Source organism: Tripterygium wilfordii, chromosome 17, assembly GCF_013401445.1.
Source record: "Tripterygium wilfordii isolate XIE 37 chromosome 17, ASM1340144v1, whole genome shotgun sequence".
In the NCBI taxonomy this organism is placed as follows: domain Eukaryota; kingdom Viridiplantae; phylum Streptophyta; class Magnoliopsida; order Celastrales; family Celastraceae; genus Tripterygium; species Tripterygium wilfordii.
In genome coordinates this window covers 2,438,457-2,464,640 of record NC_052248.1, presented here as the reverse complement: position 1 = coordinate 2,464,640, position 26,184 = coordinate 2,438,457, and the positions used below count along the sequence as shown (strand labels likewise).

General features: G+C 37.4%; 3 protein-coding genes across 3 annotated transcripts; 2 read left to right on the top strand and 1 right to left on the bottom strand.

The window, feature by feature from the left end:
* Nucleotides 1-227: 227 nt before the first annotated feature.
* On the bottom strand, nucleotides 228-5,815 carry LOC119981689 (serine/threonine-protein kinase D6PKL1-like). Its single transcript, XM_038824779.1, has 3 exons — nucleotides 5,531-5,815; nucleotides 3,022-4,498; nucleotides 228-1,233 (listed from the first exon to the last, which is right to left on the bottom strand). Exons 2-3 carry the CDS (start codon nucleotides 4,449-4,451, stop codon nucleotides 363-365), a joined length of 2,301 nt encoding a protein of 766 aa, XP_038680707.1. The 5' UTR covers nucleotides 4,452-4,498; nucleotides 5,531-5,815; the 3' UTR covers nucleotides 228-362.
* A 5,075-nt stretch (nucleotides 5,816-10,890) lies between these two features.
* Nucleotides 10,891-11,787, top strand: LOC119981796. The gene has a single exon (XM_038824937.1). It carries the CDS (start codon nucleotides 10,891-10,893, stop codon nucleotides 11,785-11,787), a length of 897 nt encoding a protein of 298 aa, XP_038680865.1.
* Nucleotides 11,788-12,486: 699 nt separating this feature from the next.
* LOC119982420 (protein VASCULAR ASSOCIATED DEATH 1, chloroplastic-like) lies at nucleotides 12,487-25,621 on the top strand. The gene is made up of 18 exons (XM_038825784.1): nucleotides 12,487-12,802; nucleotides 14,581-14,640; nucleotides 15,086-15,136; nucleotides 15,422-15,487; nucleotides 15,598-15,693; nucleotides 15,815-15,916; nucleotides 17,050-17,150; nucleotides 17,243-17,430; nucleotides 17,965-18,005; nucleotides 18,135-18,222; nucleotides 18,345-18,431; nucleotides 18,522-18,576; nucleotides 19,776-19,842; nucleotides 21,799-21,898; nucleotides 23,839-23,900; nucleotides 23,997-24,039; nucleotides 24,148-24,449; nucleotides 25,098-25,621. Exons 1-18 carry the CDS (start codon nucleotides 12,608-12,610, stop codon nucleotides 25,341-25,343), a joined length of 1,950 nt encoding a protein of 649 aa, XP_038681712.1. The 5' UTR covers nucleotides 12,487-12,607; the 3' UTR covers nucleotides 25,344-25,621.
* Nucleotides 25,622-26,184: the final 563 nt, after the last annotated feature.

Below are 26,184 nucleotides of genomic sequence, written 5' to 3'. Positions count from 1 at the left end.
CACTATTCAGTCAGTTAACCTTTGATTCGATTTTGTCCACAAATTTTTACAGCTATACTGTGGAGTGTTATTTTCAATTTTGTCCGATGAACTTGCATTCATAGAATACGACCACGTTTTGTTCGCCTCTGTTCTGAAATAAAACAAGAGAGCCACCATTTCTCTTGATTAACCTGGAGAAAAGAAAATTGCAATAGATGCCAAAAATCATGATGTCATAGTTGGAATGAAACCAATGTCTGTAAATCTATGCTACTATTTTGAGATGATTGTTTTTTCCATTACATTGGGTAGCTGTGATGGATTTCATCATCAGATAACGCTCCTCTTTGGAACCAGAACAACAATTCTTTAATCCAAAACTAAAAGAACTCAAAGTCCAGATATTTACCCCCAGCTTTCATGTCTGTTCCGGCAATCCTTTTACTAGTGCTGCCAGCGCCAGTTGGGTCGACTTGACTGAATTTTCCCGCAAGCTCTGGCTCTACTGGTCTTGGCACCTCTGGTGGTGTGCTACACCTTATTAGAGCCCAATTCACACCTTCAAAGAAAGGGTGTTGCTTGATCTCAGTTGCACCCCTTTTCACTCCTAGTCGGTGTTGTGGCTCCTTTACCAGCAAGCACCGGATCAAATCCCGGCTAGCATAACTGGTTGCTGGAGAGTCTGGGAATTTAAGTTGCTGGCCTACCACATTGAACAGTGTAGCACGGTTACCTGAGCCTTTGAATGGGGTTTTACCATAAAGTAGCTCGTGCAAGAAAATGCCAAATGTCCACCAGTCGACTGCACTACCATGGCCTTCTCCCTTGATAATTTCAGGGGCTAGATATTCATGGGTGCCAACAAAAGACATGGATCGGGCTGCGGTAGGTTCAGCAACAAGCTCTGGAAGGGCGCTAGCAAGCAACCCAGGTTCTGCCCAAGGTTTTCGAGTTTTCTTACTCTTTTGAGGGAAGATTCGAGGAATGAAGCAGGCAGGCTGAATGCATACTGATGTAGGCTCAATACAGGCAGGTTGAACACAAAATGCACCACCCCTTTTTGAAGGGTCAGAATCATAAGAGGTTCTAATCAGGGTCGGTGAAACTGCACATCTAAGTGAAAGGTCAAAGTCTGACAGCATTATATGCCCATCATCACGGACCAGAACATTTTCGGGTTTCAAGTCCCTGTAGACAACTCCAAGCATGTGCAGATACTCCAGCGCCAACAGAACCTCTGCAGCATAAAACCTGCTTGCACAAGGAAAGACATCTGGTAATAATAATTCCACAAGAAGTAAACTCATTATCTAGTGCTATACTATTTGGTTTGATTTGGCAAAAACTTGAGTAGCATAAACATCAAGTAGGCAAACTACTTTTACGCCACCAACAACGATGACAAACAGCCCCAACACCAAACATTTAGGGTTGGCTGCATGAATCCTTAATAGAAACTATTTGAGGTCCACAATTATTTGCACAGTATCGTTTTAACCTGTCATCTCTTTATATACATTGTTATGAACCTCCATGGACACTTAGATATTTAAGAGGCTCGCTAACCTACAATGCATGATGCAAGTCAAGCGTGAATCACTTTGTTGAGTGAATGCATTCAAAGATTTGATGCATTGAAAAATTTGAACAGAGCTCAGCACAATCCACTTTCAAAAGGTTGGTTTGCTAGTGAGTTTAATCACAATGTCGTGGATAGTTCATTTGTTTGTTTAGTCTGTAATTTCTTTTTCACCATTTACTCTATATACAGCAAAAAACACTTTCAACTTGAATGAAACCACAGGATATACTTCCAGAATATGATAAAGAAAGCTGATTGGCTAATCTAATTGGTGCTTAGTCATTCTTCAACTAAGGGTTTATAACTTGTCATTTCTCCAAGGTTTCACTGCTATTTGGTCTTTAAATGACCTTTCCTGGTCTCTTCCTTTCTTTTTAAGTTATACAACTTGCAGAGACATTTAGGGATCATGATTCGGTTCGATTTTGCTTCAAAGGAGGAAACATGCTGCCAATTAACGACTGAAAATGCATGAAGCAATCTGGCTATGAATCTAGTACGCATCTGGAGTACATAAAACAAGCATACCACTTAACTCAGGACTCACTAAGTAAATTACCACAAGTGAAAAGTATCTTAAAGTCAACAATTACCCCTCCTGCACATATCTTTTTCTCTGTTAACTTCCAACAAAGTAGGAAACCTTTATAACAAGAAGAGTAAACCATGGTCTTTGTTGCACTAAAGAGGCAGAGACAACAATGCACAATTAAGAGAAAACTGTGTGAATATTAATAAAGGCCTGAAGCAGCCAAGCATTACTTTTTAGCATTGCAGCTTATCTCTAGCTCTTCAGATCGAATGTTAGTTCTGGCTGAGAGAAGAATCAAGTGAGGTGTAAATTCAAAAAGATGGCTTTACTAAGAGGTCTAAGACGACACTACAACCTTTAATTCAAGACCAACATATCCAGATACTTCAATGCTGCAGGTGCAATGCTATGATAGAGAAGAGTGAGAAGGCATATACTACTTATACCATATGACCAAGTATCCAAGTATCATGCCATTACTAAATAATAGCTGAAACAAAATTTTCTTTGAACAGAGAAGTTGAAACAGCATTATTTAACAAATGATTTACGCAACGTCGCCTAACTGAAACTGGTAGCTACAGAACAAACCTATGAAACAAGACTGTAAGTACAAGTGGTGCCATTTTAAGTATTCATAACCATCTTTTATTCCATTTCTAGGCTATAAAGTTGCTGAAAAGTTATAAAAAGGCTAGCAAGGGCAGACAAAAATAAATAAATTCAGAACAGAAGCCTTCACCAGATCCTAACTTCAACAAATGCAGAGCAAAAATTACAAAAAGGGAATTAAACAAAGAAGGAAATAACATGACGGCAAAATAAGGTACAGTGCTAAGCCTTTTAATCATGGATGAGAAGAAATTGTGGAGGAATGCTAAATGGCAAGATCGTTACAGAGAATGTCAGTGAATATAAATCATACCGTGCCGCGTACTCAGAAAAAAGTTTGCCAGGTTGTCGTTGTCTCAAAGTGTGAAGATCCCCCCCGGGGCAATATTCCATTACCAAACAAGTAAATCTGTCTGTTTCGAAATGTGTATATAAAGTTGGAAGAAATGGATGGTCCAACAGCTGCAAAATTTCCCTTTCTGTTTGAGCCCTAGTCAACTTCTTCCTGCTCGCAAGGGATGCCTTGTCCATCACTTTCATTGCAAAATAACAACGAGTTCCACTCAGCTCTGAGAGATATACACTGCCAATATCACCACAACCAAGCCGTTTGAGTAATCTAAAATGACTCATGCCCAAAATTCCATCGCGTGCTCGGATGGCAAGAATGGCCTTCCACCTAGGGTCATTTCCTTTGTGAGGCTTATTAGCACTCCCAGTAATGTTGCTCCAATTACTGTCATCGCTAAGACCACTGCTATCACTTACTCGGCTAAGACTAGTCTTTGCACTCTCAAGTGAATCCCCTTTAACACTCCCTTTTGTGCTCTCAAAGTTCCTCTCCATGCTAAGCATGACATCACTCATAATGGCATCGCTCCTGTATGTACTGGAACAACTATTGACAATGCTCCTAGCTGTGACAACACCCATACTTTCAATGCTACTATGTGGGCTTACATTACTACTCGGAGGTAAAGAAGCATCCCAAACACATTCCTTCTCCTCTGAATCAGGTGGAAGGAGCAAGCTGTCCGTATTTTGCAACCGGGGAACCGGAAATGGAGGAGACAAAGTAATTATGTCATTAGGCTCTTCAACTATACTTTCTGCAGGGGAAAGAATAGCTGGACTTGGTTTCTTAGCGGGAACACAGATAGAAAGATCTTCCAAAAAGGGTCCCTTCACAGACATACTCTTCATCAGGCAACTAGCCTCGGATTTTTTTTGACCAATTGGTACATATACCGGTCTCATTAAATCCGTATCAACAGGTTCTAGGGGATGACTGGCCCCGCAGAACGAACTTGAGCCACCTTCCTCGAAAGAATCACCACTGCCTTTGAATGAAAGAACATCAGTCATCAGTTCTTCAGGCTCAGGCAAAGAATCTTTTCCTTTCCATGTTCTGATGGGTGCAGGAGAGTCTGAATCTTGGGATTCTCGTCCATTATAATGACCCAAATCCACTCTTGCAAAATTTTTGTGCATGTCAAATGCTTGACCGACTTGTTTAGATAAAGAGTCTTTTCCTTTCCATGCTCTTATGGGTGCGGCTAAGTCTATATCCCTAGGGCTTTGTGCATTAAATTGATTTACATGTTCTCTTACTAGGCCTCCTCTGTACATGCTTGATACCTGACCCACTTCTCTCTTCGAGAACATGCTTGTATTTGGTACCTCAATCACTACAGGCAATTTCCCAGGAAGAGCCTTTGCCTTTGATTCTGGAACCCTTTCCATGCGCAATCTCTGTATAGCATTACAGAAATTATCTTCAGCGAGAAACCCTGCGAATAAGAAACACGGTCCACTGCGAATGTAAGTTCCACACCAGCTTCTGCTTCAATCTCCCTCTTACATCAATCATTAAATATATTTTTTACTTGATCAAGAACATAGAAGCGGCAGAAGAGTATTCTCAAATTCTAGCTTTGTTAAGGAACATCAACCTTCTTAACTTCCATTAACAAATTAATTCACTCGAACACATATATCAAATTTTTATAATTGGTGGAAATGAATGTCGAAGAACAACTGGGAAACAAGCCACCTCAAAGCAGCAGTATCTAGTGTATAAACATTATAGCATAAACACGTAGATTACTATGTACCTGTTCAGCGGCTTGCAATGTTTTTAAAAGTTTTTTCAGTGCGCACATATATTTTTACAATCAATGCTAACCTGCACTCCAAGAGCCTTGTACTACCAAACCCCTTCATGCAGAAAAACCCTATTTTCCAAGTTTCTGAAAACCTCACACCACATCAGGCAACTAAATCATATGCTTAGCTTCAACAGAGATAAATAAACTCCAATACATTCATGGTATACTAAATGCAAATAAGAAACAGTATATGATAGAGTCGTGCCCATACACGCTCAGCACCCAAGGCCCAACCGACACCCACCCATATGGGCCGGCTGTACCCAAGGCCTCCTAGCCCATACTAGAAAACCTTGGGTACTAAGGGAGGCCCATACCTCCCCCTATAAACAACATCTTAGCTCCCACATCTTTCGATGTGGGACAATCCTATCAGTATAGTATGAAAAAAGTGCAAGAAAAAGCAAGCCCATTAGCTCAACAGAGAGAAGAAATCGAAATTCTCTCGCACTTTTTTTGTTCCCATCAAGGCACATTCCCAAAACAAACCCCTAAATTCCATGCAAAATCCAATTCGAATCCAGTTACAAAAAGAGATCTCAAAACCAGTAAAACAATACGCAAATTAAAAAAAAATAAGAAAGAAAGAAAATCAAGCCGACTACCAGATAAATTACATTAAAAAAAAAGATCCAAAATAATGGAATTACTCACCAGCAACAGTTATAGCAAGAGTCCGTTCAGACGGGCACGTACAAATCGGAAAACTTCCTTGGGAAGGAGCGCGAAGCTCTGGCTCTCTTCACACTACACTACACACTCCTTTGAGATTCTCACTCCACAAAGCCTTTTTCCTCCAAGTAGCCGATCGAGGTTTTAAGAGATTTGCAGAAGCCGAGGGACAAGAGAGCTCTGTCTCTCTCTTCTCTCTGCAACTGCAACAGAAGCTTTTTTTTCCTTCTTGGATGGCTGTAGCTGGTACTATGAGTCGTAGCTCTGGCCTTTCTTCTTGGGTTCTTGCTTTGTATGGAAGAGGCAGTGGCACACTCTAGCAGTAGAGAGCGAGAGAGAGAGAATGTGGGGTCCACTATAGGGTAAGATGGGACCTTTCTTGGGACCCACCGTGTTCCTTCTTCAAGTTACACTTCTTCACAAGCTTGTGGGTCCGCTCCGACCTTTCCCCCGTGTCATCCTCCAATAAGCCAATTTTTTACAAGTTCGGATTCGGATGGGGACCGGATTGTGGACACCCCACGTTGTGAGGAGCGCGTGCATTCCGAATTTCCCAAAGACTTGTATTAATTGTTTTTTAATAAAAAATCATGTATGTTTTTACTCAGTGTAAATGTAGGGGTGAAAACAATCGGTTTTAATCGATTTTTAACATAAATTTAATTGACCAGTTGTTTATGGTTGGTTTTCGATTCATTCTCTAAAAAAGTATGTAAATTTGTTTTAACTGACAATTGATCATTTGATTTGTTAACCAAACGATTCGGTTTTGTCGATAAATTTTTACAACCTTACAATAAATTCTTCAATATTTGGAAAAACTATTAATTCGTTATTTATGTGTAATGAGACAATACACCCACTTACACCCATTTCCCCCTAAATAAACTCAAAACCAAACCCCCTATGAGATTCTAGCATACCAATACTCGTTATCTCCAACTTATGGTTTGTCATCGTAAATGTATAATGATATTCTATACAATGCATCAACTAAAATATCTTAAAAGAAATTTAGAAAATATTGAAAAGGAAATTTAAAAGAATGATGGAGCAATATCTCTATGGTCATGCGTTAAATTTTAACTCAACTTACTTTATTGTTAGGTGAAATTTTTTTACGTATGTGGACTTGACGGCCCAGATTTAGTTACAAATGACAAACTTGTATGATATCATTTTCAGTTAAAAAAAATAAAAGATTGATGAGAGCTTAGTTTAGGGAGAAAGCTTGAAGGATAATAATGACTATATACTTACTGAGTAATTCAAATAGTGAACAATCTCCATATGTCAATATAATCATTTCATTAATTTTTTAAGAAAAAAGAGAGGGAAAAATTCAGTAGAAATTAAAGAGAGAGGTTTTCTTTAAGGAACAATTTGACAAGATTTTTGTGGGTTTTGATAAGATGGCACCATATATGGGCCAAAATGGGCCCATTCCCATAAAATTTGATTATTGGGAACTTTAGTAACATTGTACCACCATGGGACCATAGTCATTATGGATGGAGGATATGTGGTATGTATTAAGGGGTGACGTGGCCATTAATGCTAAAAAATATCATTTTACATTAAAATAATATAAATACATATTAAGTATATTTATAAATGGAATCATTTTTTCTCGCTAAAAAATGAACTGATGAAAATAGTGAGTCATGGCTATAAAATTTGCAAAAATGTTATGGATCATAGTAAAAAACATCACAGTTATCCCAGTAATGGAATCTTGTTCTTTAATTGATATAAGTGTAGGGGCTCATAAAACCTTGTGATTGAACCAGAGAGTGACACATCCACTACTAAGATTGTGATACTTTTTATTGAGATCCCTATCACTTTTATAAAACTTTTTTTCTTCTTTTTACCATTGACAATCAAGTTAGGCACATTTGTCCTAACAATACTTTCTTATTGATTAATCTATTTTCTTAGTCAAAGTTTGTGACCTTTATAGCCTATATGGTATTTTTTTTTACCAATCTTTACATGGTAATTGGTTCTCTACTTAGATATTCCCTTACTAGGTCTTGGCTTATAATAATAATAATAAATCAATTTAAGAAGCGAATTGTTTTTTTTATAACTTGGAAAATTTATGGCCCAACAATCACTTTGTGATCCCTGACCCAACAACTCAAATCTAAACCCTAGGCCGCATCCTCACTATACGGCATGTCTGACTGGGTCGGAGTCATGTGAAGAAATATCGTTGAGAAATATGTTTTTCATTGGAATCGAACATTTGACACATATATGTCTAATCGAACTGAAAACCAACTGTTATTAGCATTTTTTGTAATATTTATGTCTTTTCGACATTAACAAATATGGATAAGGACAAGGACAAAAATTGTCAATATGTGTAATCTCATGTTGGATTGGAATAACCCAATGAGTGGTATACATAAGCAAGGTCCAACCCAGGAGAACAAATATGTGCGGGTCTCTGTCCCCTAGCGGACGATATCACTTTGATATGTTTAGGTTGTCTTTTCTAATATGGTATCAGAGCCAAGACCTGATCGGCTGATCCATTTGAATATGATCTCTATCCCGTCCACTTGTTAGGTCTCACATAATCGAGTCCACAAGTTTAGGGGAGTATCAAGACTTGTAATCCCATATTGGATTACAAGTGTTTAGCTCGTCACATATAAGTGATGCATTTTCTAGGCTTACGTACTTCGGAGATGATCCATGAGAACAAATTTATGGCAGACCTTGATCTGGGTGAACAATGTAACTTTGATGCGTTTGAACTTAATTTTTTAACAAAAATGTTAAAAAAGAAAAAAGATCCTCCACTCAACGAGCAATAACTCATGTCCCTTTTGTTTTTGTCCATTCATATATTTTTCTATCATCAAAACCCACTTCTTCTCGTCGATCCAATAAAAAATGTTAATGCATAGATCTAAATGTAATCAATATTAATTAAATGAAAATTTGATTAATTTTATAAATAATTTTTATTTTAATAAAATATCCATTAAGACTTTAAGAGGTGTAATTTTTTAAAAAAGGATTCATTGACTGACCATTAAATGGAATATTTAATTATTTATGTCACGTCATGTCATATTGGGGCCCAGCGAGCGTGACTCTACGAATACGATGGGCGCGTTGCATAGTACAAGTGGATCTTAATAATTCAAAGACGAATGTACCCTTTAGCGGCGGAGATACCTGCATAAAAATTTAGGTATCAGACAGAGGTCAATTTGGGGATCGAGAAAAGAACGCGCACGCGTGCAAAGGTAAGTCAGTGTCTACCATGGGTGATGAGTATCCCATATCGAAAAAATAGGGCTACCAGCTCTAGTTTATAAGAATCCAAGGCACCTTCACCTGGTAAGCCGGTTTTCTGGGTTATAGTTCTACCTTGGGCCTTATGGGCAGGTGTGGGTATTCATCATTGGTGCTTTCATTGAGAGAGTCGCGTTTGCGGAGAGGGCTGTTGTCCGGGAAAGGGTTGCCGTCTGAAGGGCGAGCGGAGCCGCCAGGCGAGCGTAGCCACCGTGAACGTCGGCTGTCCAAGGGGGGTGGTTTGATGAGTATCCCACATCGAAAAAATAGGGCTACCAACTCTAGTTTATAAGGATCCAAGGCACCCTCACCTGGTAAGCCGGTTTTCTGGGTTGTAGTTCTACCTTGGGGCTTATGGGCCTATGTGGATATTCATCAATGGGCCATGGCAGTCCACAATAGACCATTTGGTTCAACAGAAACGGTTCGGGGGGTTAAGGACAATTGGAGAGGTGGGTTCGGACCAGGTAAGTAAGTGGTCAACTTCCTCTAGCTCATTTGTTGGCCTAAAGTAGTTTTTATCCCAACTATCCTTAATATTAAGATGAGTCTCACATACTCTACATGATCCATGTGAAATTGTGTGCATCCCAAATAATACTTGGGATAGTTGAGGGAAAAAAATTTTGATTGTTGCATGCAAAATAAAATGGAAGAAGACGTGGTTTGAAGTCGGGATTTTAAATTATCAGGGTTTGCCTCACTCAATTTGTTGTCATCTTCTTAAAATTGAATTATAGAAGACTACAAGCAGAAACTATTATTCACATGAACTTCTTATATCGGCCTAAAATTTTACAGCAATTAATATGACCTTATCTTACTTGCAATACCAACATATCCACATTACTAAAGATTAAAAAAAAAAACAGAGAGAATAAAGAACGATCATGAGGCAAGACAAAAATGGGTGATGGGGATCATGATTGAGAAACTTTGAAATGTCAAATATAATATATATATATATATATATATATTTATTTATTGGTGGTCAAGATCTTTTGGGGTTGGTTGTCGAGTAAGGACTCTCAAATCCCATGAAAGTGCTAAGACTTCGCCAAATATTTTACTGCTCAAGTGTTATGAACTCAATTGTCCACATTTCCAAAAGGAAAGTTTTTTTGAAATCTATGTGTGGGGCTGGCTGGCTCTGCTTTCTTTGAAAAGAGCAGAATGGGGGGTTTGAAAGTATGAGTTTGTGTTGGAATTAGGGAAAGTGAAGGCATTCAAAGGTGGCTTCTTTCATGATTCTCTTTCTCACTTATTGTTAGGCATTTCAGTGCAAATTCTTGGTTTATTTCCTATGAATCCTCCATTAACCTTTTAGTGCATATTTTTACCATTTATGTTCATAGTGATGGGAGAATGATAGACAGATAGATAAAGAGAGAGAGCTTCTGTTTGATGGGTGGAAGAAATAGACAGGGTTTTTCAACAAAAAAAAAAAAAAAAACAGTATAACAAGCCTAAACCATTAAGGTCATGGGCACAGGCCCATAACCAAGTAAAGAACTCTGAGGGTGGAGCCCATAGGCCCATGTTGAGTCCTTCAGTCCAGACAAATTGGGTCAAATACGTTGTGGCCCAATAATCAAATGATCGCATGCAGTGGCAGTCTGGCAGAGCCATATGGGGGTGGGGTACCACGGCCACCCTAAATTTATATATAATTTATAATGTGATATAAAATATACATTTTTTTCTTCGAAAAATACATTTTTTTTTATAATCCCAATATTTGACACGAGAAATGCACATCCTCATTAACTAATACTTTCGTCTTACATATGATTATAACCATATGACATGCACGAGAAAAGACCCAACTCTAAACGCACCAAAAGTGTACTTATTCACACGTAAAAACAGTGATGGACTAGCAAAATGAATTCCATTCACCATTCACATTAATTTTACCATATACTTCCCACTTTAACTTCTTTCTTTTTCGAAAAGCCAAAACCAAATTAGATACAATAATACAACTCTTACTAGTTGAACAAACAGCACACAAATTAGTCCAAACAATGCGGCAAAAGAGAGTAATCTTAGTTTCACTACCTTCACTTGTTCTCTTCCTCTTCTTCTTCTCCTACATCTACTTCAACGCATTTCTCAGATCATCGCTACTCGCTAATTCATCCAAAAACACCATCAAACTTGCCAACAATATTAACTCCACCACACAATCCAAATTCAGCATCTTCATTGGAATCCTAACCCGTCCGGACAACTACAACCACCGCCACTTCCTCCGCCTCGTCTATGGCATCCAATCCTCACCTATAGCCGACATAGATGTCAAATTCGTCTTCTGCAACCTAACAAAACCCGAACAAAGAGTCTTAGTCTCTCTTGAAATCTTACGTTTTAACGACATTGTTATTCTCAATTGCCTAGAGAACATGAACAATGGCAAGACTTACTCCTACTTCTCTTCTCTCCCAAAAATCCTCTCCAAGCGTTACGATTATGTAATGAAAGCTGATGACGATGTCTTCATTAGGCTTAAGCCCTTATCATTGTCATTACAACATTTACCTAGGGTGGATTTGTATTATGGATTTGTGATTCCATGCAAGAGCATGAACCCTCACGTGGAGTATATGTCCGGGATGGGGTTTTTGTTGTCTTGGGACATTGTGGAGTGGATTGGACGGTCCGAGATTCCTCGAACCGAGACGGTTGGACCGGAGGATAAGTTGGTTGGGAAGTGGTTGAAGATTGGGGGGAAAGGGCAGAACCGGTTTAGCGATAAACCGAGGATGTATGATTATCCGGGAACGAATGGTCGGTGCTCTCATGAGCTTATTCCGGAAACTGTGGCGGTTCACAGGCTTAAGAAGTGGCATCAATGGTTCCACGTCCTTGATTTCTTTAATTTAACGAGAGGTGTTACGGATTCGAAGTTGTACCATTTTTAATCAAGAAAATGAAAGTGTTTAACTCTTGATATATGTAACTAAATTTTAAGTTTTATATAACATTGGTTTGATTAACAATAACGGATTGTGGTAAATGTGGGAGGTCGCAAGTTTAACTCCTACACCAATAATTTCGGTGTTCTTTTATGCACGGGTTTCGTTTCGATCTTTTCTATCGCCCAACGTGGAACGAGCTGAGATGGTGATCCGAGTTTATAACTGGCCGATGGATTTGTGTGGAGTGGTGAATTCTCATTAAAAAAGCTAGTCAATTGTCCAATTGACATATAGGTAGATTCCACGTGACTAAAAAAAAAGGTTTGATTAATAAATCACCCCCTCTATAATTGGATTAAACATATGTGTGTCAAATGTTTGATTTCAATTTTGAACATAGTTTATGTGGTATTCAAAAAAAGAGAGTTTGTATTTTTTATTCCTCCAAGACCCAAATGGGCACAAGCAATTACCGGGCCCAAAAAAATAAGGCCCATTACATATATACGAAATCTTGATTTTGACCAGTGACCTTCCTAAACGGCTAAACGAACGGAAGCTCAAGCGTTCTGTTTCAGTGGGGCCCAATTGAAATGATTTGCAGAGATAGTGCCACGTCAGAAAGAGTCAACAACGTCATCGTCCGTCTTAAGAGTGAGTTGTTTTTGAAGTGAAGTTGACATGTTGACTTAACCGACACTTTTTTCGATCAGTTTCTGGAAAGTGGAAACCCAACAACCTAACACGCTCTTTTGTAGTCGTTCACACTTTCTATCTCCCTTGCGCGCTAGCTTGATCCTTACGATCTCCATCCGCCATCGCCATGGCTGCTGTTGCGAGTCCAGAGAGGGTCGATTCGTCGCCGCAATTGGATGCGTCTTCTTTGAAACGCGACTCCGACGCGTCGTCTGATCGCTCCTCTCCAGCTACTCTCCCCAGCACCGCCGACGCTCAGGACCGCAGCGATCAAGACCAATCAATTTCCGGTTGCAGCCCTAAAAGAAGCGTTGAAATGCAGGTAGTTATTTTTCTGTCGATGAGAAAAAATAGTAACATAAAAAGAACTATTTGAGGTAATCACTGAGACACACGTAAAAGAACTGAGACTGGGTAATTAGAGGTTCTTCACTGTAATTTTCAAATTCTCGATTCATGCATCGGTTACACTGATTGAGTTACATATTAGTTGAATTCTTTTGTTTAGTAGTAATTAATTCAGTAATTCAACTGAGCTGATTAGAAGGGAATGAGATTTAAGTGTCGTTGTATTCATCTAAATCTATACATATATTGTCGGAGACGTTATTTTCTCTGCGCTAAATGATTGTCATTTGTCAGAAGAATTGAAGAAATTAATTTTTCCTCTGTCTACAACAATACACATCTTTCCAAGCATGCAGCAGAACCTCTAACTACAGATGCTGCCCGGAAAATTTTCATACATTTAGATTGATGTCCGGAAGTTGTTTTGTCCAAGACAACACACAAAATAAGATGCTGCAGCAATCCTGTGTCACTTTCTATTGTATATGGCACCAGCAGACCAAGCCTTTCAACCTCTTCGGAAGATCAAGAACAATCAAAACCCTTTCAAGTTGCTTTTCATCCAAAGATACGGTACCACTTTCCCAACCTCATGCCCAACGCAGAAATAGTAGTGGGAATACTCCACATATTTTTGTGGGCAGGTGGCTGAGTCTGTTGAGGAAGAGCTATAGGCTTGGAGGTTGTCCCTCCAAAACATATTGTCATCCCCATAATACGTGCAATTTCCTTTGGTGACACAATCACCCTAACATATTCTAATAAAAAAAAGGTCTCCAGACCAAATTGAAATTTAAATAATTCTTATTTTGAATTACTTTGCACGACATTTTTGAGACAGTAGAGGAACTTTCTGCCTTTGAAGCGTGGGTAGTCCTCTTCTTGTGTGCCTCTAGGATAGAAAATCTTATGCCCTTAATTTTTTTTTCTTTGGTGTGTGATTCGTTGTGGATGATCAACATTTTGAGGACCCCATTCTCTCTTTTATCTTTATGTATTCATGTCCTGATAAGTTGTACTGATCGAACAACCATTTCAAATTCCTTCTGTTAGTATATTAACGTCGGGCACTGCAGAAAATTGGCTTGGTCAGGATTATCAACTGTTGTTTAAAATATAAAATGCAACAAACTAGGGTACTTGAACTATCATGGGCAGTGTCATAAATCTTGTCTTTGCCCCTCCCTTCACATGTGTTTTTAAATTTCTCTTTCATCACCAAGAAAAGGAAATAATCCCTATGGGCAATGAAAACATACATTTTATTATATATTAAAATTTGGGTTAATTAGGTTTCAATGTTTTCGTGGTTAACTTGTATGTGAAAAACTAATATCTACCTCATGTTAAGTAGGTTTTTTAAAAACTAAGGATTCTCTTTCATTAAACCAAGTGGTGATGGTTTATTGAATGTCTAAAATTTGTTCACGCCTGCCGTTGACTTTATCTGTTAGATAGCTGACGTTTAGCTTTTCCCAAGAATTACATTGAGCTTAGATGAGTGGGATTTAATTGTTACAAGTATTTGCTTATATGGCTAGCATAAGCATCTCTCTACTACAGCACATTAACAAACAGCTTCCCTGGTTTGTATTCTTGAGGAATTACTACTTAATTTATGTATAAGCCTTCTGCATTTTATGTTACTTTTACTGTTTCTTTCACTTTACTGTTATGCTGTGTCAAAAAAAGATATTTTCTAGTTTGAGAAGCTCATTTGGTGTGTTAATTAATTATGTTCTTTCTTTCCAGTCTCCATCAGCATCGAAGAGTGAAGAGTATCGACAATTGTTTCGTCTTCCACTTGAGGAAGTGAGTGGTCTAGTCTCTTTTCTTATGTGAATATTTACGTATTTTCACTGAATAGTTTTCCAGAAGATAAAAGAAACTTTTGTCAAGGGGGAGCAACTCTCTACATCAACCAGAGATACAAACATACATTGATGAAACCAAGCAAGAAAATTTTAAAACTTCTAAAACAGAGCAATTATTGAAGTTACAACTTCTGCCCCGTGAAAAAGCTCTTTAATTCCGAGCCAACCAGATTTTCCAAGATATAGCAATACAGCTAAAGGAATCAAAGAAATAGTTTTTTAGCATTATTTTTAAGATATTTCTAATTTGTGAAGTTCACTGCTTCTTCTTTTCCTTCTGACTCCCTCTCTCCTTTCATTGTGTTTCTCTCTTCAAATACTAACTACTTATTCTTTTATCAAAGTATATGTCTAAAAATTTCATTTGTTCTTTAAACTGACAGGTCCTTGTCCAAGACTTTAATTGTGCTTCTCAGGAGAGTATTCTTCTCCAGGTGATAGTGAATCTGCGTTGTATACTAGAAGTTTCATTTAATTGGTATTTGTTATGCATGCCTGCATCCCCCCCCCCCTTTTCGCAGTGCAATTGCACTTTCCTAATACTTTTAATGACTGCACATGGTGAATTCTCTTCTTTTATATATGCTATTTTAGCTTTAGTTAATTTAAGCTATATTTGTGTGTTCCTGTCTTTTGTTTATATTAAGTTCTCTACCTATGTGGTAATCTCTGCAAACTAGGACATATATTTAGCCTTTTTACTTTTTAATTTGTTTCAGGGTCACATGTACCTGTTTACTCACTACATATGTTTTTATTCCAACATATTTGGATATGAGACAAAGGTAGCTTCCAAACATTGGTTATCTCTCTAGTTGCTTGTAAGAGTATAATGTACTGTTTTTTTCCCTCAATTTTGATGATGTCTTGGAATTTTGGTTTTTTAATGCTGTAGAAAATAATTCCATTCCTTGAAGTCACTAGTGTAAAAAGAGCGAAGACAGCTGGGATCTTTCCTAATGCTATTGAGATAGTTGCTGGAGGAAGAAAGGTAGTGCTAGATAAAGAATATTGTCTTCCCCATATTCTTTTGTGAGGAGACATCTTATGGAAGTATTGCCCAATTTTTATGGCTCTATTCGAGCTGTAATTTCTATATACTGATTTTGCAGTATTTCTTTGCGTCCTTTCTATCCCGTGATGAAGCTTTCAGGATCATTAATGATGGATGGTTGCAGCAGGTTATCTGTGCCAGAGGAATTATAGAACAGCAGGTGTGATAAGTAAACTTATTAAGTTGTTTATTATTCATTACTAAAGAGTAATAAAATCTTTAATTTTCCAAATCTACTTCTAGATGTCAAATTCAGTTTACAATTGGGTGTCAATCATGATGCAGGTATACCATTTTTGGCCTCTGCAGTGTGTTCTGATGGTGTAAGCTTGTATTTTGCTGTTGGATGAAAATATCCGTCACTTTACCTTATTTCAGTGATTTGATAGTTGATAAGGACCTTTCTCCACTGTACATCTGTACAGATCCATACTGCTGTACTGCCAGTATGCATTATAGGGAAAATTGTTGCATCAGCTCGATTTGTCTTTGAAGACTCTACTGTCTATTTCCTGTTCTTTGTTGTTTCTAAAGTAATGGGCTATTTGAGGATGGCCTCTAGCCTAGTGGGACAGGCTCTTCACCCCTGCCCATGGGAGCAGTTTCAAAATTCGAATCCCCCTACCCTCAGTTGTTGTACTTGCTTAAAAAAGAATTACTATGTTATTTATACATCCTTTTGAAACGAAAATTGTATTCTAGGCTTTATTGTCGCTGAATGACATAGGAGCTGCAATAGATATTAGGTCATTTATTAAAAAAATGGAGTTTTTGGGATAATATTGGGAACTTGAAGACTGTATCGATTGTCAGAGATGTAGTTTTAATTTTTATGTAAAAAAATGTACCAGCTAGCTGCTAGTAATATGAAGGTTGATTTTCAGTGAGCACCATTGTCAAGGCGTCCAGTCCTTAGTCAATTGCATCATTGTTGAATGGAGTGCCTTCTTATTTTTTATTTTTTTTTTCCTTATAAATCTTTCGTCTTTAGTTCAGGGTATGAGTATATGGTTTTATTTTTCGAAGTTCAAGATTATTTTTTATATATATTGTGAATTGATTTACTGATACAAAAGCAATGTTTTCTGAACTACCCTTTTCAAAAATATATTTCTAGAATTGACTGCCAGAGTGAGTATGTGGCACATAATGTGCATGAATATTGCTTACATAGTCCTTTTTTCTTCCCTATAGCACATTATAAATTGATGAAAATTTTTGGTTGGATTAAGTTACATTTTCTTCTTCTTCTTGTTTTTTTTTCCCTTCACTTACCTGTTGGTTTTGCTTCAGGATTCTATTTCTGAATCTGGCAGCCAAGAGAATGGAAGTATTGCAATTGAAAAGGATAACAGCTCCAAACAGCCAATTGATGAATGGGATACTATTGAGAGGTGGCTTCATGAGCAATATCATTGCTAAAATCACTTATTTCAGATTTATTTCTTGGGAATTAATGTAGGGTTTACTGATATTTGTCAATCAGGGATAAGGATGCTCTTTATCCAACTGATCCAATGATTTTACCAAATGCTGAAAATGGTGTTCTTTCAACTCCATATAGAGAAATAAATGATAATGTGGAACAGGATGTTGAACCAGCTGTATGCTCTGACCCTTCATCTTCAACAAATGCTTGGACATGGAAAGTGGAGAATTTTGATCCACCTGAGAGTTAGTCGACTCTTCCTCTTAACATTGACTGTGACCCTTGTCTTCTCTAAGACCCTGAATTTTAGATCATTGTAGTTTAATTCATGCCAGCTGATGTCTCTCGAATGGTAATTGATCCTGTTAGAGCTTTGAATTTCTTATAGGACACTTCATCAGCTAACTGTTGTCTTATATACTAATAGCTAACGTCTCTCAGATTGTGATCGATCTATAGCTTTGATTTTCTATTACGACATATAATCCTCTATCAGTGTACTAAACAGCCACCATAAAGGCCCGATAAATGGACTAATCCCAAATCAGAGTGTGTATCTTAATTACGCCACATGTTGGTCAAAATATGTTGAGCTTTATGACGAATAAAACCCATATTTCACAAGGCACAACAACCACAGTGGATATGAGAAGGTCCTTGGGCTGTGCGGATCATGGGCATTATCTTTGAACTTAGATGGAGAATGCTTCTTTTAAGACTTGCATTTATCATTCTGAGCCTGCTCTGATTCTTATAACCTGCTGTTTTGTAACTTGCAGTGCCAGAATCTTATATGAAACTCGCTGAAACAAAGTTTCTGGTAATGCTACAATTTGTCACGATAAATAATTTGTGCATTTTCTTCTAGTTTTACAGCAGTACAGATTGAAGTATCTTTGACATGTTTGAAAACTTTGATTTGATTTCATATACAACATATGAATTTCAGATAAAAGTAGAGGAGTTCTTCAGTTTGTTCTTTTCGGATGATTCAGTTAGTTTCAATGAATCTTTTCATCAGCAATGCAAAGATCAAGGTAGTCTGCTCTGGATTTCCCCTATCCCTTGATCCTAATATTTTCAACCTTTATATGGTGAACTGTAATATTTTGCTCTTTTTTTTTTCATTAATCAAGAACTGTAATATTTTGCTTTTCAGATTTTAGGAGCACTTCATGGTCCCTACATGAAGATTTTGGGTATACTCGTGATGTTTCATTTCGACATCCTATCAAATTATATCTTGGTATGTATGTGTATGATTCATCTTCAGGTAGATGGTACTATAGGTTTTTTTTTCTATCAATGGAAAATTTACTCCTGTTTTTCTTCAAAGGTGCTAAACTTGGTAGCTGCAAAGAGGTCCAAAAATTTCGAGTTTACAGGAACAGGTTGTAATATTATGACTTTTTATTAAGCCTTGTGGAAGCATTCATCCATTTAGTGCAGACATTTTCTAATAATTTTCTTAATTTAGTACTGGCTTGTAAAATTCAAGCATTAGTGTGACTCCAGTGACTACTGACTGATCTTGTGGAAGAAGGATGTACCAACATAAGTAAGAAGCTAAATAATTCCTGTGCACGAGGCTCTCTTAGTGGACAGGGTCAAGTACAAGCAGGATGTTCACATAAAATTAAAATTGCATATATTTGAAATTTGATCAATATTAATGGGATTCCATGGCCACGTGTTAAAATTAAAATTAAGGCTGCCTATGTTTGAAATTTAATCAATATTAATGGGATTCCTAAAGTTATTGTTCAAAGTCCAAAGCTTTTCTCCCTGCCCTAATCATTTGGGCCGAGAAGCATTGAGTATTAGGAATTGGTTTTGAGAATCTGTTTGCCAACTAACCTAATGAAAGGGTAGTGATGATGATAATGGGCAGTGGCGTTTAATGGAAGAGGTTATTTGGATCTGAAAGCGGTGTTGCGGGTTAGAGAGAGAGAGAGAGAGCAAAGAGAAGTAAAGTGAAGAGAGGTGGTGATTTTTCTCATCAGGTTCTAGCACTAGGGTTTTCATGATGGTTTAGACTTTGCAATGGGCATTTCTGGGTTTCCCTCTTTATTCTCTTGATCCCACACATCTTAATAAGTTTGGTCTTGGAATGACTGTAATTTGTGATAGATGTTTCATTGGTTCGGCAAATAGTTTCAACTTTTGTTGGGCTTATTTCAGTCCCATAATTGAATTTAATGTTTAGGCTGTTTCTAGGCATAGAGTGGTGTCTTTTGGGTGCTTTTGGAGACTCTAGTTGTGGATGTCATTGTTGGTGACAGTTCATATGAAGAGAAAGACGGACTTACTAGAGTGATATATCATTGAGATAAGTCTCTGCTTTTGCTTGTTTATGGATGTATAGAAGGCAGAAAGATCTTAACTCTCTCCTGTAACTGCAGTCAAGCTGATGACCAATTGCTGGATGTATTTTGGCATCCTTTTCTTGGGAAAATTATCGTCATATGTTCTCTATTTTATATTTGGACTCCATCTCACTGGCGCATTTACTATTTCAAGTATTGAGCATAAATCATTTCACCTTTTTTAATTATAATCTAATGACTTTATTTACTTTTATTTCCTCCAGTCATTTGCTTATTGAGACATCACAAACAATCAATGATGTACCTTATGGTGATCATTTTAGTGTGGAGGTATGAGTTGCATTCTTACCACTCTGACATAAATGAAAATTCCTTCATTTTCCTATAAATGTGTTATTCAATTGATTATATATAGGCATCAGCTTTTCCTTAGTATGCTGTGATCAACAAGTGTATATCTATTTGAGCAAAATAGTGAACTCTTATGAGTTTGGAGGAGCTTGTACAAGATGAACATGTTTTTGCTGTAAAATATCAGAATAAAAATTATGTAACAATCTCTTTTTGTGAAACAATTGTGATGGTTGTCAATTGATCGCGGTTTAGTTGCTTATGGTCACTGGTCATATCTTAGTTTCTGTCCACAGACTTTATTACATCTTTTAACCTTTCCTTCCTTTCTTACATGTCCTCCCCATCTTCCAAAAAGGTTGCTATTGATTTGGGAGAATATTCTTCCTTAGTCCAGAACCATACTAGGTGCTTGTCAGCGGGCATGTGATTCATGTGAGAGGCATATGACACACTGCCATGCTATATCCCATAGTTAGTGTTTACGTTTCTTGTAGATGCATTGGTAGTCCTCTGAAATTGTTATAATGTGGCTTAAAGACTCAGCCCCTCGATTTTTTTTAGTTTTAGATTTTCATTGTAGTTCCTCAATTCGCTTCTTGATTATGTCAGAGTTTTAACATTGAGGTGCAGTATAAATGAGATATCTCTATTAGATTCGCGTGGCAACATGCTGGCTGGTCTGGATTGAAAGAAATAACAAAATCTTGTGGGAAAAAGAAACTCTCTTGGTGACAATATGCTAAGTACTGAAAAAATGTGGCTTCATAATTCTTCTAGTTACTTTTTAAACAGCATTAGCTTATCTGCCTTAAAACTTCTGGCTGCACCCCCTTGGTGCTCTTTAATAAAAATATTTGTTTTGAAAGACATTATGGGTGGGAGGTGTAGGATGGCAGGTATATGGGCAGCTGACGCCCGATTCTTCATATGATCCGTCTTTTGGCTGATTTCTTCTTCGTAACTGCTGTTACCGATGTTCTTCGTTTTAGTAATATGGCAATGAAGTAATTTGATTCATCTTTTTGATTGTCTTCATCTGTGTTTCTGGTACTTTACTTTTAATATTTGAACTGCAGCTTTCATTGGGATTTTTAGTTGGCATTGTTTGACAGCTGAAGATATCAAAAATTTTGGGTTGGCTTGTTTAAAATGATGGGTTATTAGAGCATCAGTGAATTGAATAAGAGTGCTTCTAAGAGAGAAGTTTGGCTGTTACTGGAAAACATCGAGGAAAGAGAAAAAAAACAAATAACATTCTGAAATCTTGGGATTTGTTCTGATGAACTGAAAAGAAAAAAGAAGATAGCAGTGAAGAATGCTCCTCGGTTTCATGACTTATCGTTGTGGTCACTGATAAATGGTCTGGTCAGTGTTTTGTCAGAAGGATAATGAAGATGAAAAGAAAAATAAAATACAGAGTAATTTCAAATAATTGTTCTTTTGTTGATTTTTTTCAGGATAGACCTTGGTTGTCTATCTCTATGGAATATGATAAGGTATAATTGAAAATGATAAAGGTTTGCTTTTCTTTTAATAGTTTGAGTTGAGGTATGCAAGTATTGATGTTCTTGCAATTAATATGATATTGTGCTTGTGAAGTATTTCAATGATCAATAGGACTGAGGACCCACAGGAAGAAAATACCACCTGGGGGGATGTTCCTGGGAATTTGGTTGAGGTGATGTGCTTGAACTAGAACATGTAGTGTAGGGAGTATTGCCATATATTTTCATTTGCATAATTCTGTAATATTCATGCCAATCACCTGAAGTTTTACACTCATCATTGTTGAACTGGATGTTTGGCGGTGCCAACTGACCTCTTTGGCAAGTTATATTATTGGTGTGGCTGTCTCGGTGCTCCTCTTAGTTGATAGTTTTCTGGAATCGGCTGAAATTCTAACTGTGTGGCTTTTGGCTTTTTTCATATCAGGTGTGTTGGGATATACAGAGAGATAGCGATGAATCAACAGAAGGCTGTGCTTTGCAGATATATGTAGATGTGAAATTTACGAAGAAAACTATCTGGAAAGGTTTGCCTCTGCCAATTGACTTATTCAAACATCTTCTCATGGATTATTTGGTTCATTGCTATGCCTGATATGTTAATTGAAATGACTGGTGGAGAAAATGACACTCTTTCTTCTTTTCTAGTGTTTTTAGATTTTGGATAACACATAAGTTCAACGTTTTACCTTACCTAATATGATTGCCATTGGCTACTTTGATTTTTGAAAACCCAACAAGTGGTCCTACTATTCATTCTAGATATCGATAAGGTTGTCATAAGGGGTGGATCTAAAATATATTTTGTTCATATATAGGCACTGCTATAAATTAGGTCTCTCTATTATGTATGTATATGTGTTGTGTGTGTGTATATTTAGAAACAAATCTGCTCGGAACTTTTCTGACACCCTCCCAGGGGACACAAGCTTCAATATTTACTAGATTGATAACCACCACATAAGCTTCCAATTTTTTCTAGGCTAATGGCCACTGTCTTTTCTATTCTAAACGAACCCTAAAGTTTGTTGTAGAAAAAATGTAGTCAGAAAATACATACTGCAGGGTATACTTCGATATTGTCTGATTTAGTGCAGTAAGTGAATACAAACACACAAGTATATGCAATAACTGGATAGTTCTTAGTATGTTAGATAAACTAGGGCCCCTTTTGGTGATTAGCATATATGCTACTTGTGCACCAAACAACAATTTTGGTGCACAATACTAAAATACTACCAAGTACAATTTCCAGACCATTTCGGGCACCATATTAAAATGGTCACCATTTGACCAATTTAGGAGCATTTCACTTTTTCTTACTAAACTATCCTCACCCTTTTCATTAATTCTCGGAAATACCCTCACCGTACTCCTAGGTTCCCAGCTCACCGACATCACCCACATCTTCTATCTCCGCCACATTTGTCTCCACACCTCTCTCACCCACAACTACAGCATAGTAGGTGACACCCACCTTCAACCACCTCTGTTTCTTTCCTCGACCGCACACCATCACCTACTGGTTGATTCAGATTTTCAGGGAAAGCCGTGTGAGAAACAGCTCAAAAACAGTACTTTTTCTCAGGATCGAAATCAGAAGGTGGCAAGAGATCAGAGGCTTACGCAGATGAACTTGAAATCAAAAGGCCTGGGTTCCCTTTGTTCTTCTTAAACAAGAGAAGCACATACTTTTAATCCATGAACTTTTAACACCATACTAGCTTCTGCAATCGAATCCAACCCATCAATAGAAATCCATGAATTCAATGGCTGGATCGTAAAGTTGAATCCAATTAGACGCAGAACAAATTAGAAGAAACAATAAATTGTATATAAAAACTTCTATGCCGCTGAAGCGATAGTGGGTTTCAAGTTTCAACAATTGTTCAGAAATGAATTCTGTGGAAGACCTAACTCCCGATGGGAACTTGCCAGAGCCGACTGACTGTGACCAGCTGAGTCATCCATTTCAAAGTCAGAGCTTTGATAGATCTTGAAGAGCTGGTTCTTGGGGGTGTAATTTGGGGCACTAGTTCTTTGTTTTTTTAACACAAGTGATGTATGCCTTCCCATTCCTAAAACCACCACATCCCTAGGATTTGGTAATCCAGCTATAGATGGCTTTCTAAGACACGATAGATATTATGCTATCCATTTGGACAGCCAAACATGTTAAAATGGATGGATAGAAAAAAATATTATGCTATTCACCTACTTATCCATAGCTCCAAATCACCTCCCAAAGGATTTGACTTTTGAGCTTCAAAAGTTTGATGAGGATCTCAAGAACCTTTAATCCTTATAATGTATGCCATGCAAAATTTCTCAATTATGATATCATCCTTTCAATTTTCCTGATAATTTCCATCTTTCAAATCAATGCTTTTCTTCTTGCTTAATAGCTTGTGTTGCTTTTTGTTATGAATATGAGCCCAATTTGATGTTACGGGTTATGATGTTACAGGCAAAATAGTGCAGTCTACTCAGGATGAATGTCGTGAAGTTTATGCTTTATGGATTACGATGGTGAAGTCCTTGATCTTCCAATATGCATATGTTAAATTTTATATGAAGGTAATGTTGATTACCTGATAAGAAGTTGCTCATCAATAATTTGATCAGGCACACGAATTTTTGAAGCGTAGGAACCTTGGGAGACGAGAAGGTTAATGTTGTGCTTTGATGAAATGAATAATATTTCATGATTTTTCTGCAGTGTTCCACATAATGCAATGACTAACTTTATTTATTGTATTTCATTTGCTTTAAGCAGAGGTGGATCTTGCTGTGAATATGATTCAGAATGGAGAAGTTAATTCTGAGGGGGAATTAAAGACTAGAGAATCTCTAGAAAGGGTGCAGGATTCCATTGAGAATATAAGGAGGCGGCGGTTGTCTGATTCAATGGATGTTAGCCGACAAGCTGGCGGTTTCATGCTAAGAAATCCGAACAACACCACACCTATTTCAAGTTTGTTGAGTGAACATGTGAAGAAATTCTGTTCGTATTTGAAATGTCAGAGTCCAGTTTCACTTATCCTAGTTATTGCCTTTGCTGTGATCATCCTGATGCAGGTAAGCAAATTCCAGCCAATCTCTGAAATTTCTCCCATTCATTGTGAAAAATTGATTTTAGTTCATTTGTCTAATTAGCTGGACACTAGTGAATTTTTGTGATTAGCTGGTTCTGTAGTCTTCCTGTGTGTTGCTACGCCACAGTTTCTGTCTCATGTCTTTTAAGAATCAGAAAATTTTAATATTAGTGCTAGTTGGTAAGAGAATGGATTTTATGAAGGAGCATAAAAAAAACATTTTAAGTTTGCAGGTACCAGTCCATTCTTAAATTGGATGAAAAGACAGTTTGTGAGATGATATCTTCAGGAGGCTCGGTTAAAATTAGCTATGCCTGGTCCTTTCATATTGTCTTCACTGCTGATTTGGTTCACAGACCTCTTAATTATAGTTATATATCTATTCTCGATTTTGGGGCAGCTCCTATCCCTATAGAATTAATAATTGATATCCCTTCTTGTTTATTTTCCATTCTGAATCGAATGTTTCAAGTGTGGGAGGATAGCCTTATGGCCCTTATCTACTTTTATTTGCTTTCTTTTGTTAATAGGAACTTTCACTTGTACAACTAATACAATGTTCTTTAGTTGCTACCTCCATGACCATGAATAAGATATTGAACTATGGGTTGCCTTCATCTATACTATGCAGGTAAGCATTCTCGTGCTACTGAACCGACCACAAAATGTCCATGTGGCTTCTCCAGTAGAATATATGTATGGGTTAAGTGGTGGATCTGGTGAAAGATCAGCAGAAGCCCTAGCATGGTTGGAGAGAAGGATGCACCATCTTAAGGACGAGATGTTTATGGTTGAGGCTCGGCTAGAGAGGATGCGACTTGAACATGCTTCGTTGAAAGCTCATATGAAAGACCTAGATCTACGGAGGCGCAGATAAATACTTAAAATTGTATATCTATTACTCGTTTGTATATCTATTACTCTTCCTCTCTTATATTCAAAAGAATATGATACAAGGAAACTTTGTCATCCAGGGAATAACAATGTGTTCCACTATAACTAGTTAGGTATGTGGTAGCATTGAGGAATGTGGATGTCGATTCTATTCCGGCCATTATGGATGCTTTGAGGCCATAGCGAACTGGACCGCGACTCCAATGATGACTCCAATGATATCGGATTACGTGGTTTTGTACAGCTTATTTCGTCCTCTGATGCTTAAATTTTATGTATTTCCCAATATTGCTTTCATCCCCTAGTCATCTACATTAGCCAAAAGCGTTTTCTTTGCCTCTGTATTTTGGACAAACTCTATTTCTTTTTCTTTTTTTAAACACCGTTAAGAAATATGTTTATTATTGGAATCGAACCTTGAGTATATATATGGTTAACTCAGTCGATTGCTAACTGGGTCACCTTTCGTTGAGAAACTCTATTTCAAGTCAACCTATTAGAGTAGAAAAATGAAATCCTTCTTTGACATAACTATCATCATTAACACAGTTTTTTAATAACGGGGACCATTTTCCATACAGTCATTAGTTTCTTTCTTAGGATTCAGGTTCTTTTCTATGTAACAAATCAGTATAAATGTGAACTTTCTCGGTTTGGTCATAATGTAAATGAAGATGGAGAGATGTGTAGTAGGAAGTAGGAACACTTGCTTTGGGTATGTTTCAGTTCTTCTACATAATTTTTTAATCTAAACAAACCCAAAGCAAGTGTTCCTACTACACATCTCTCTTCATTTACATGATGCCAAACGGAGAAAGTTCACA